Raw genomic sequence first — 13153 nt, 5'->3', positions numbered from 1 at the left:
AAAAAAAAAAAGTCTGGTTCATTTGTCATAAGTATCCTGAGCTTACAGCTGGCCAGTACCAGTTTGGTATTTTGGTCCCACACCCCTCCATCCAACCACATTTGGCCTGTGTACACAATCTGATTGAGGAATTCCAATAGGTGGGTATCGGAAACCACAATCTGAAGACGGAGCAGAACAGAACCTGACGTTTCCCGACTTTGTAACGTAGCCGCGACCATTACGAGCTCTAGTCATAACAACATGTCATGTGATCAAATAGAAGCCCCTACATACATCTACATCATTCAGGACATAGTCACACGTGGCACAAAGTTTGGTGACCATCCCAATCAGGGAATAGGTTTTGCAGAAATCCATGTATGTGCACTACAGACAACCCCATTTACATATATGGAACAGATAAGAGATTGCAAAAATTTCTGCCAAAACTTGAAAATTAAAAAAAAAAAAAAGTTGAAAAAAAGGAGTACTAAACTTTTCCCAAAGACAAAAAAACAAAAATAAAGAGGGGGCACACAGGTAGTTCAAAACCAGCCGTAAGTCTCAACTGAGATATCCATCTTGGACACCTCATTGGAGCCCTCCTGCGACTTTGACATAAGTTACTTTGTTATTAATAAGTACGAGTATCTTAATAGTGTCACCATTATTTTTTTATTAATTAAAACCAGATAATAAAATGTATCACTTTTTGTCTGTTTTTTTTTTTTTTTTCTGTATAGGATTATAAGGTCGGCCATCTTGTCTGAGCTTCTGCTCTACTCTGTTAACTGCTATATAGCATCCTCATAGGCGGCAATAGTCTAGAGCCGACTCTGAGTTCTGTTGGAGGGTTTTCTAGGCACTCTCTCTGCAGGGAGGAGGAATAAAATAAACTGTGCCACTATCTATAGGAAGTAGTGGATACAGTGATGGGTCCGTGGTGTTATCTATAGAGGTGCTACCTTCTATGGTCATCCTGTGTGTGATATAAATGACGTGACTGCTGTAAAGAAAACCCCTACTGACTAGGCAAGGGTCAGTTCATTATTAGGTTTAGTGGTCAGAATGAAAATTGAATGTCAGTTTTTTTTTTTGTTTTTTTTTTTAATGTAAATAGAAAAATTCACAATAGAAAATAAAAAAATATATATACCGTATCTAAAAAAAAAAATGTTTAATATAAACCCGTGATTAAAAAAAAAAAAAAATAGGAAACTTTATGGTAACGCACTCCCTTTAAACAGTACAGTATTTTATTGCACGTAGAGGCAGTTTTCTAATAGCCTGTAGAGGTCACTGTTGTTATGATGTACATGATTAGATTACACATGTTATAAAATGACCTAACTAATAGGCGTAAGAGTTTCCACAATATGGCCGATAACAGGTCACATCTTATTTTAGAGGCCAGAAAGTCGGATACAGACAGCTGTATCAAACTTGTGTTATACAAACCATACTATGGCTGCAAATCCTCTACAAGTCTAGCGATCTGAACTAGGCATATCACAGGGATCTATGATGTAGCCGATATGGATCAGCAAACCTGTATAAGCCCTTAGAGTAAAAAAACTATATAAACCACAAAGCATTTGTAACAACTACCCAACCGTTAAGGAGCCCTTACTTGTGAGTACATCAAATGCTGTGGGGGGGGGGGGGGGTATTGGAATTGGGGTAAACCCCCATGGGTTGGGATAGGTTTCCTCCCACGTTCCAAAAATATACTGATCGGTAAATTGGCTTCCCATAAAAAAAACTGATCTTTTCGAAGTTTGGGATGAGCGCCTGTATGGTCGCCCTTGACTGCCCTACTCTACAACACTCCCTGGACAATGACTCCCTTGTATGAGAAAAGCGCATTACATGGTCATCGTCGCGGTCGTATACTAGGACTGAGCCATTTTGCCAAATCTCAATTTCATTGGAACAATTCTCGATTTTAACGTCAATTTTGTTATTTTTGAAAAAAAAAAAGTGGGGAAAAACCCCGTAAATATTATTTGAATAACCCAAACAAAATAATGTTATAACCCCAAAAAGCCAAAAAAACCCCAAAAAAACAAAGAGTCCTGTCCTGAACTAGGGAAGACGGTCGGATCTGGAAGTGGTTAAGCAACTTTTTAACACCCGATGAAATGATGTCAGGAATGAGTTAATTCTTCCCCACGACCAAACACATTCCAAGTCTAATTTCCTTTTGATTTTGATTCTCCTCAGAACCGATAGATTAGTCTCTGACTAGCGCGATGTGTAATGTAAATCTCAGGTGGAATGATAGAACCGGTAAGACTGACGTCCACAATCTAAGGTATACAGCGCCACGACTTCATCTTAATGAGAGGATTTACGTTACTGTCCGCTGTCTAATCTGCCAAACGCTTCATTTTCTTAATCTGTTTTTGATTACACCAATGAGCCGCGTCCACATTTACTTGTCATAGAGAATTTTTTTTTTTTTTTTCCAATAGTACGGTATGTTTCTCATTTAGAGAGTCAACACTAATGTAACAGAAACCGGGAAGAACTACAGTACCAAAAAGTAAAACCGCCTCAAAGCCCCCCAATACATCTTCCCATTCGCCCAGTTCACACAGATGTGTCACCAGATCCTTGGGCCTGGTTCACATCTGCGTTCGGGTCATTCCGTTCCCCTCTCCGCATGAAAAATGCAGAGAGAAAAGTCCTGCATGTAAAGCTGACCAGTCCAGTTTCTCGGGGCTGAGGACGAAAACCCGGCGGAGTGGCACAGGGCAGACACCGGGTGCACGTGTGAACGCAGAGATGACAGGATATAATGGTGCACCATTATGTCACCACTGAAGCCAAATACCCAGCATGGCGTATAATCATTTTTTTGCTGCGGCCCACTCATGGGGCCTTAGGCCTCTTGCAGGTGACTGTGGCCAAGATCAGTGTGTGATCTGTCTTTTTCCTGGATAGCACCCTGACTAGAGATGAGCGAAGACCGTTCGGATCAGCCGATCCGAACAGCACGCACCCATAGAAATGAATGGAAGCATCTGTGACGCTGACTTTGCCGGCGGCCGGCGTCACAGGTGTTTCCATTCATTTCTATGGGTGCGTGCTGTTCGGATCGGCTGATCCGAACAGTGTTCGCTCATCTCTAACCCTGACTCATTCATTTCCATGGGTCACGTGCAGGCCACCAGTCTGGACTGCAAAATATGGAATAGACCCTATTCCAGTCCGATTTTGTGGCCATGCGGCTGCGGTGCATGGCTGGCACATGGCAACGCTGCCCGTTCCTTTAATTCACAGGCGGTTGTTCGGCCACGGTCATTTGCAACTGGCCTTATAGTGAAAGCGATTCTGGTTAACTGCGGCGAGGGAGAAACGCGTTTTCAGACGCATAACAGGTTCGTTTTAGCTTGGAGGAAAAAAAAATAGAATAAAAAACATTCTCCGAAAAAAAATATGTTATTTTGCAACGTTTTGCAGCAGTAGACACGAATCCTTCAGATGTGCTAATGAAAGAACACAAATATACACACACCTCTCGCTACAGCGCCGCCCGCCCCTATTGTTTCCTGGTTTAAAAAAGGCATGAAAAAGGGATAAACTTCACACATCGACTTCTACATTAGAAAGAAAAACATAAAAGAAAAACAGACGAGCACTTTTCATGTGTGACAGGTTGGACGTTTAGCCGACATAGTCGCGTCTTGTGTTGGCTGCTGCTTTCTGGCTCTTGATTGGCTCTTCAATCAGGCTTTGGTATTATTGAAAGCTCAGGCTAAATCCGGCCTGTTCAATACCTTAATCCTATTTTCTACAGCTTTATTATCTGTTTCGGCTTCTCTGGGAAGGATGGCACGTTCTCTTCGCCTCTTTTTTTTTTTTCCAGGTAAAGAGCGAAGGAACGTTTAAGAAATCTGCTGAATAAACATTCCAGGTCTCTTCTTCCTACCGGCGTCTTAAAGCAAAATTGTACATTTTTTTTTCTTATTTGTTTTGACAAATGATGGATCAAGAAAAACGATTACTTTTTCCTTATGTGATGAAATAATTCAATTTCGCATCCGACTCTTTCCCAACATCGACTTGCACGGAGATGGAAGTCTTCTTGAATTCCTTTGGTTTGCTTCGGCATTGTTTCTCCCGTCCAAGAATTCTAAACCGCAGAGTAAGAAAAACTGAAACCAAAGTGGAAGCTAAAAAATGCAAAATGGGGAACCTGACACTGCAATTTATTAATTGTGCCTGTCTGCTCTCCTTAAGACAGCTGATCGCAACGGTTTTTTTGAAACGTAACACACCTGCTAAGTTCTAGGCTTTGTAAAAAAATAAATAAAAAAAAAGTCAATAATAATAATACAGAAATAAACTTAAAGGGGCTCTATCAGCAAAATTATACTATATGAGCCCCACATATGTGTGAATAGCCTTTAAAAAGGCCATTCAGGCACCGCCAATGTTATTTTAACCCCTCGTTTTAAATACTATAAAAACATATATGTAAATCATACCTTATCGTGCACAGTCCGACGTCATCTTCTGGCATGTCTTCCTCTTCTTTCGACAACGCCCTCCGGTCCTGGCTCTTCCCCGGCTTCATCGTCGTCTTCTTCTGGCGGTTCAAATACGATTGGATCAAATCCGGCGCGTGCGCACTGTCATTGAGAAAAATGGCGCAGGAGAGTTCGCAGTATCTCCGAAGAGAGCGCTACTGCGCACATGCCGGATTTGAACTGCCGGAAGAAGACGACGAAGAGGAAGGTGTGCCAGAAGATGACATCGGATCGTGCACGACCGCCCAGCGTGCACGCTAAGTTATGATTTACATATATGTTTTTATAGTTTTATTTTAAAACGGACAGGGGGTTTAAAATAAGGCTATTCACGCATACGTGGGGCTCATACAGCATAATAATTTTGCTAATAGAGCCACTTTAAGTAAAAATATAATTCTAAAGGGTAATTTCTCAGTATTTTTTGGAGAAAAAAAAAACAAAACACGTTTTCAGGATTTTTACAGTTCTTTTCTGCAATTTTTAATTTTTTTATTTTTTGCTGCAAAATCTGCCATGGTTGCATGCCATCTGTAAATCGATAGGGAATTATTGAACACACCATATTTCTGGTGGCATTTTTTGTTCAATTTTTGGGAGAAAGTTTTCAGACTTCTCTGCATGGAAATTTGAAAAAAAAAAAAAAAAAAAGTTTAAAAATGTTAAAATGTGCAACCAAGGGAAAAAAAAAATAAATAAATTTGATGGGGTTTATTACTAGCCCAAAAAAGTTGTCACAAAAACATTACTTTACGGCAATACCAGTTTTATAGTCTACCAAAAAAGGCTCCTCATGGTTCTGTTCTATGGCTGCAACCTATAGCTACAAAGACTGTGGTACAAAATGGCCGTGAAAAATGGTCATTCCAATCAAAAATAAAAGAATCAGCTCCAATTCACATACACTGACTTTAACATAGCCATGTGGCCCCAACAAAAAAAAAAAGAAACGGACGAGTGAATATAGGCTAAGCCAGCAGAAAAAGCTCAACCACCGCACCATGAGAGGGAAAGTCAAGTCTTAGGGCAAATTCACGCACTGGAGGGACTTTATTAAGACTTAAGTTCTTACCCCGCTGATGATAACTGGACCTGAATTATTCATAGGCTCCACCCAGGAGAGGACGGAGGAGGCAGAGAAACCTGGGAGTCTGGTACAGATTCATATCACGTAACCAAGGATCTGGACCCATCCATACAGCATCTAGAAACACCTGGAGAGAACCCTCAAAAAAGACTCCTTAGAGATCCCCTGTACAGGGGACATCCATATGTCCTATTAGAACGTATGGACATCTTGGCAAATCCTTTCTACCTGCTTGTACTTATCCTCATAGCAAACAATCACATTGGCCATGCACGACACTAGTTTCACACTAGTCCTGGTTGTCCGTTCCACCGGTCCATTGGAGAACCTGAAGAATGGACAAATGGACCACTAAAATAGCAGACACCGACAGAGCCCACAGGACCACATTAACTATAATTGGGCTGGTGGATGTCCATTGTTTCTAAGTGAAAATTGCTGAATGAAAAAGTTGGGCTTGAAGGACTAATGCAAACTGGATGTGAGCCTAGCCTTAGGAGAATGGTGACTACGCTGCCAATTCAGGACCAGATGACCATGTAATGTGTATGTGGGTATCCCCAGTCTTTGAAGACATATTTTGCGTAAAAGAAAGGTACAGCATGCTGGATTTCGTTCTCAAGGACGCTCCACTCGAGATATCTGACAGAGATGTAATCCCTTCTCCCTACCGAGAAGACTTGGACGTCTGGCTAAGCCAAGTATTTGTTTATATGGGAGGTTGAGTAGACTAGCTAGTGGTCGAGTCGCTACCTAAGGTTACGCTTCTATCTGTATTGGAGACTCAGTCACAGCCGAAAACTGCCGGACCAAAAAGGGCTGAATTTTTTTGTCAAAAGAATGGACCCCCCAGATGGATACCATTATAGTCAATGGGATCCATTGGCCACCATTGGTGACCACTATTTTAGTGGTCTGTGTGTCCATTGTCCTGGTCCTCCGATGGACCGCCGGAACAACAGACGGAGCGGCGCAAATGTGAACATAGTGTTAAGTGTAGGATTTTAAGATGGAGCAAAACACTGAGGGGGGGAAAAAGATGTCACATAAGGGGCAGCAGCCGAATCCGGAGAACTAAAGCGCGATCACGTATATAACGTAGCGCATATGGTTATGTGATTAAGACATTTATGTTTTTCTAAGCTGTTTACACTTAAAAACACAAGGCAACCTGCAATAAATACAGAATGGACATGGTAGTCCGTACTCTTTGTATGGTACGCTTCCCAGTAATTTAGCAGAACGCCCACTCGCCTACAAGCGTACTGTATAGTCACATACATATTATGGCGCATTGAAATGCAGTTAGTCATAGGTCAGAGGCTAGGATTACCTAGGGAAGCAACTACTGGCATACGTTGTAGATTATGTTGCACTGAATAGCATTACCATATGGTGTGTCAGGGAAAAATACAGTACTGAAATATGCTGCAATTTCGATACATCTCTGAACTGAAGAATGGATATGACTTATTGCGGCATCCCGTTTAATAGAAATGTCGCCATTTGTACAGTTACGGTAAGAAATTAAGCTTTCTCCTAGTTATCTTATGTTGATGTGTATGTAAAAAGTCGCATTTTTCTGTGACCTATCTATAAATTCTATAAAATATATTATACTTATTACAATATAGAATCGGGATATCCTACAGGAGAGCTGTGTTATATCGGCACTACTCATCTCGTCCTGTACACGCAATAGGTCAAAAAATTGAAAGTGGTTTTCTAGGGAAAAAAATGCCAGAATAGGTTAAAAAAAAACCCTAAAACGCAAAAAAATACGTAGTACTTACGCCATTGATGCCCAGCCACTGCCATGTTGATACTGCTTAAAGGGGTTGTGCAGGACTTTGAGAACATGGCTGCCTTCTTCTTCCCAAGAAGTGACATCATGTCCATTGGTGACTTGGCCATGCTGCAGCTCAGTCCCATTCATGTTCTCAAAGTCCTGCAAAACCTCTTTCCTGATACCTGTCGCACTGGAAAGGCCATCTTAGCCAATCACTTTCTGAGGCTGGTCAATGTAGCCACTGATTGGCTGGCCAGGCACTTCATGTCACTTCCTGTGTGTTGTCACAGCAATCGGGAAGTGGACAGTAGTTGGGACCCCGGCAGTAGCATGTGGGGATCAGAGATATAGATAGTATACTACTTATTTTGTTATTTTTGACCATTTAAGGCCGCTTCAAAAATGACCCTCTGAAATTCCCTTTAAGTGCCCCCCCCCCCTCTTTAAAAGGAGGGGGCTGCTGTTCAGGTTATACAGTTCAGTGCCTCAGCTGTGTCAGAACACAATGACATAAAGCTCAGCTGCTCCATATCAATTCAATTCAATTAATGGTGGACAAAAACATGTTCTGCAGCAGCTAACGTCACTAAACACTAGAGTTTTTATCAATTGTTCACTCGGGTCCAACCCCAACGTAGCCTTCACGTAATGTCTTGGGCCCTAACAGAATAACAGGATCTGAGCCCCAGCACTGCCCCATATGGACTTCAATGGGGCCCAGCCACTACAAACGGTGAGCAGTGCAGCTCCCGGGAGCCACAATGTCCCCAAACAGATGTTCTAAATATTGGAAAACCCCTTTAAAGGGGTTGTCCCATCACAAGGATCCTATCTATACTGCTTGTTAATGTGGATGTAAGACTTTTCCTAAATACATTGCTTCAGCAAAACTGCTTTGTTTGTCCGCTATCTTACTTTATTCAATTCATTGTTGACACATCCCTGACTTATCTGCTCAAAAGTCAAGTGATGTATTTGCTGCTCTCAGGGGGAAGGAGGAGGGGCTAAGTGCACAGGAGAGAGCCTGTGTTTCTAGCTATTCCTGTGTCTACACCATGTGACCTAGCTTCCTGATATCAGATAGGGGAGAGGAGCTGCTTTCATTTCTGAACGTCTTCTGTTCTCCCAGTTATCAGGCTAGCTAATTCAATTGTGTTCATTATGGCAGAGACAGGCAGTCTCTGTATGTAACACAGAATGGAGTTGCTCCTGCCTGTACTTCATAGTCCAATATGGGTGGGCGGAGCTACACACTAAATTGGGGGGTGGAGTTAAACGGCAGGTTGCATGTGAAACCCTGCCCACCAAATGATGCAAGAAACCAGAAAAAAGATTTTACAGCGGTGAAGACTGGTGAGTATGTGACGAGGGAATACCCCTTTAAGCATTGGTGTCCTATTGTAAGGAGAGGCCATCAAGATTTACTCCAAAGAAAACCAGTAAGTGCTCGTTCACACGTGGGCAAAGGGGAAGATTTTGACAGCGGATTTTGCTTCAAAATCCACCCCTTTACAATGGTGGTCTATGCAGACCACCGGGCTTCTTTTTTCCGCTAGCGGCGGGCTGCTACTAGCGGAGAAAAGAAGCGACATATCCTATCTTCAGGCGGAAACCGCGGCTCGCTGGGCCGCGGCTTCCGCCTAGCGGCAGCACCCTCCTGTGTCGGCTCATTCATTTGAGCCGTCATAGGAGGGGAAAGCCGCGACCGCGATGGTCGCGGCAGACGGGTTTTGACCAGAGAGAGACGTGGCTCACTGCGTCTCTCTCTGTGTCAAAACCCGCGCTGACGGCCAATGTGTGAACTAACCCTAAGACAAACAAATACCAAAACAAGCTACAAAATGAAGATGTAAACCTATAGAAATCCCATTCCTTATTATCACACTGAACCTGATGCGCTCTATCCCTTTGGGGTTTTTATATAGGATCCATCAATTGTATATTTACCATACACTTTCTGTTCTCCACAGAAGATGAAAGGACTGACTTCTTCTGACTGCCACGTCTTCTAAGACAATGTATCTGGTATTCCTACCCAATACATATAGAAACCATATACTGTACCCCTCAAGGGACTGCAAATGAGCACATTTTGCTAGGTCACTGGCCCCATAGGCCACCTGCTTTGGTCTGTCAGGCCTGAGCATAGATCCATCATTGTAAAACAGCAACGTATTACATACTTTAGGTAAAATTCATCTTATCTTGAAGAAGCAGCTGCCCACACACTAAGCCACAGAGGTTCTGTAATGGATTTCTAGTAAATGGTTAGGGGCCCGCCATGCCCTGCTTGGGTATACAGTATAGTATATAGTACATGGATGGAAAGGAACCATCGTTACCCTGTCTATAAAAGCTTTGATGATACAATACTATGGATAATATACTTTAAGTCGTTGTTTCCTTAAAGGGATTTCCCTGGAAAAATTAACTGCTCGCTTTATTTAAAAAAAATAAATAAAATTCTACATGCCTGGTCCTCAGATTCGGGTGGCACGTCCCCCATTCACTCCAGTCCTTGGACTGCAACAGTGGCGAGTGCAGGGGTTTAGGAGGCTACTTAGGCCAGTGAATGGGTACAAGTGACCTCACCAATCATACACTCCAAGGACTGGAGGGAAAGGAGGACTTGCTGCCTGAACCAAGGACAAGGGGCAGGGGAGCAGTTTTATTATTATTTTAAGCCAACCCCCCCCCCCCCTCCCAAGTTTATAACAGAAAACCCTTTTAGATAACCCCTGTGCATATGTCCTAGCTGGTCACTTTGATGTCGTAGAAGGAGGTCCCCAGTGAGGACTTCCCTACCAGTAACAGTGGCTCCAACTTAGGAGAACTTGTCCCATAGCTGACCTAACAAGATGGGGTTACATCTCTGGAAGCTGCACCAGTCACTACAACAGGGGGGTTGTATACGGTGTTCCAAGATGGCAGCGAAACTCTGAATGGAGCAGTGGTCAAGCATGCCCCCAGACCCCTCCTACTGAAGATCATTCGCACTTAAGCATCACCATTATTCAACACGACTCCCCCTCTCTTGCTGGGTGAGTTTCCAAATTCCCCAAAGGGTCTCTGACTTGTGGGCACCAGGCTGAGAACACAAGAAATATTCCAAGACTTGGCATATGGGGCTTTGACGTAACTCACGCAAAAAGTTCAACAGTCTATCTCATGTTATCCCCCAGTATCCTCAGGTATGCGTCCAACATGACATCTCTTGGCGGCCACTTCCGTCTTAGCCAGGCACCTTTCTAAGAAACCCTTCCATGCTTGTGGTGTAACGCTCGCCAACACAGAGTACTTCTACTGTAGATGCTAGAATGGATTGGTAAGACCAGGTGCTGACTGGTGTGCCAGGGATCCAGTCCTATGACTGGCAGTATTTGGCACCACCTTCTGTATCCACGTCAAACCACATGGGTTAGGTTTGCACATAGGAGAGGTGTAGTTAGCCTCTACTTCAACAACCTAACATCCGAAAATGCAGAGGCTCTGGTGTGTTGGCTATTAGGTGTTGTTGGTCGCAGCCTACCAGACCGCACCAGCTAACACTCCCGGAGTCGAAGTAGCGCCACCTACAGGGTACACAACACCTTATTTAAACCATTCTAGACTCAACCATACTTCTACCTCTCATCTGGTCTCAGCCACTCATTGACTCACTTCCCGTTTATGGACCTTAATTATAGTCTATGGTGCAACAGAGGCGGCAACTAGTGGCAGCAAATTAACATTGCAGGTATATATTCAGTGCACTGAATTACATACATACATGTACATATAAACTTATCCATTTTACCAGGGGGCAAGTGTGTCATATGCATTGCACCCTCTTACATAGTAAGGGGGGTATCATCACTCCTTGTGGAGAGACCACCATATAGGTGTGTGGAGACTTATTAAGCCTTTAGCACTCCACTTTGCAAGGGACTATGGGAAGAATATGCAAATCTGTCTTCCAACACTAAGGCACCTGACTTCCTAATTACATCATGGAAGATTGCACAGATTTGCATATTCTTCTGCAACGCTCTATCCCAAAGTATCATAAGCTTCCTGGGTATTGGCGCTCGCCGCACTCATAGCTACAATGGACTTGACTGGTAGATACACACAGACACATAGACTTTGTATTATGTGTATTGCGCCACCATAACTTGCATATTATGCTTGCTAAGTAAACTCGGCTTCCCCCGATACAGCATTGTAGCTTTATAATGTGATCGGATGCCAGAACAGAATGGGGAGATTCATCTACTCATATTCCAGATTGCTGTATCAGTTTCACAGTCACTAGACATCTATAGGAAAATTTACACAGCACAGTAAAAAATGGTCCTGCAAGATCATTTATGTTGTAAGTGTGTTGGCAGAGAACAGATGTCTGATATTACACATAGATATTACCTCTGAAGGTCCCAAATCCTGAGCGGTGATGTATGGTGGCAGCAGGCTGTCCCAGTAACAAAGGAGCTGTAAAGACACCGAGAGGAAAAAGACATTACCCAGCAGCCGGGATCAAGGGGGTCACCTGTCTAATAGATGGAATACATGGACAAAATCTGTCATTCATCTTCTACCTAGCTATATACTATATCCTTACATTTACCATTCCAACTGTAGCCATCCATACAATTCCATGTGATAAAGCAGCTGTCCCATAAATAAAATCGGAATCCTTCCTAAAAAACGTTCCTGTAGCTAAGAATTGCTGTTAGATACTCATGATGGTGCCCCCTGGTGTTCATTTCACTCCCTCTCACAATGTCCACCTAATGTGTCCACTGCTGGTGGTCACACGTAATTTCGGTTCCACAACCGGATCTTCTTGTACATGAGCGGTGAAGGGATTTCTGATGCAAGATGGTCAAGAAGGATCCGCACGCTGGAGGTCATACGAAGAGGGGATCAAAAGAACACCAGGGGGCGCCATAACAAGAGCAGCAGGGGGTACAGGAACACTATCACAGCACTGAGAAGAGCAAGGACAGAAAAGTGTATTTTTTTTCTCAAAAACTTTGTGCTTTGTGAACCACATGATGGAAACGCGCCGTGCACTGCTAGCCAACTAGTGCTTGCCGTTTTCATGGTCATCACCTTTCACGTCATTCAATGGCCATACGTTTCTGGCACCCCCACTGATCTGCCATTCTCAGCAGAGAATTGAGCAGGAAGCAGACAGCTCTGTTCTCTGTGCAGTGGCCAGACCCGGTACTGCAGGAACTCCGTTCCACCATTACAGAACACGTATCAGCTACTGAGAACAGCCTCATCGATGAGGGTGAAGGGTGTCAGACCATCTGTGACCCATCTTTAAGACAGATCATCAATATTTATAGCCAAAAAAAAATAAAAATCCCTTGCCAAGTCAATTTCTCGACTACAAAAAAACCCTAAAAAAATTCTAAAAAATATTTGATTTGCTAAATCTATGTTGAGTTACAAGATCTACGGACATGACCACTACCAAAAATATAAAAAAAAAATTAAAAAATAAATCATTAGCAGCAATGGCAAACAAATCCTTCCATCTGTAGGTTTATCTTCACACCAAAGTAGCGACCGGGCATTGAAAAATGTGAGAAAAGAATGTTGTCAATGAAGCATGCGACTGCAAAGTAATACATTATTTTCTTTTTTCTTCCCCATAATCCATTAATAACTACCAAAGCCAATTACTGTAGTGAGTAACATACCAGCCTCTCACAAATCATTCTTGGGAGCAATTTGCTTCTTAAGATGCTTACAAAAATGTAAACAAAG

The 13153-nt window shown here is 42.9% G+C and overlaps 1 protein-coding gene across 1 annotated transcript in view; it reads right to left on the bottom strand.

Annotated features, from left to right (window-relative positions):
• FBXW4 (F-box and WD repeat domain containing 4) overlaps positions 1 to 13153 on the bottom strand; it is a 120842-nt gene that overhangs the window by 32759 nt on the left and 74930 nt on the right. The window contains exon 6 of the mRNA XM_075257549.1: positions 11798 to 11863. Within this exon, the coding sequence (XP_075113650.1) occupies positions 11798 to 11863 (66 nt within the window). The remainder of the gene's footprint in view (positions 1 to 11797; positions 11864 to 13153) is intronic.

The sequence above is a fragment of the Leptodactylus fuscus genome, chromosome 10 (genome assembly GCF_031893055.1).
Source record: "Leptodactylus fuscus isolate aLepFus1 chromosome 10, aLepFus1.hap2, whole genome shotgun sequence".
NCBI classification, from domain to species: Eukaryota; Metazoa; Chordata; class Amphibia; order Anura; family Leptodactylidae; genus Leptodactylus; species Leptodactylus fuscus.
The sequence above is the reverse complement of the archived record's forward strand: the minus strand, read 5'-3'. Positions and strand labels throughout refer to the sequence as shown.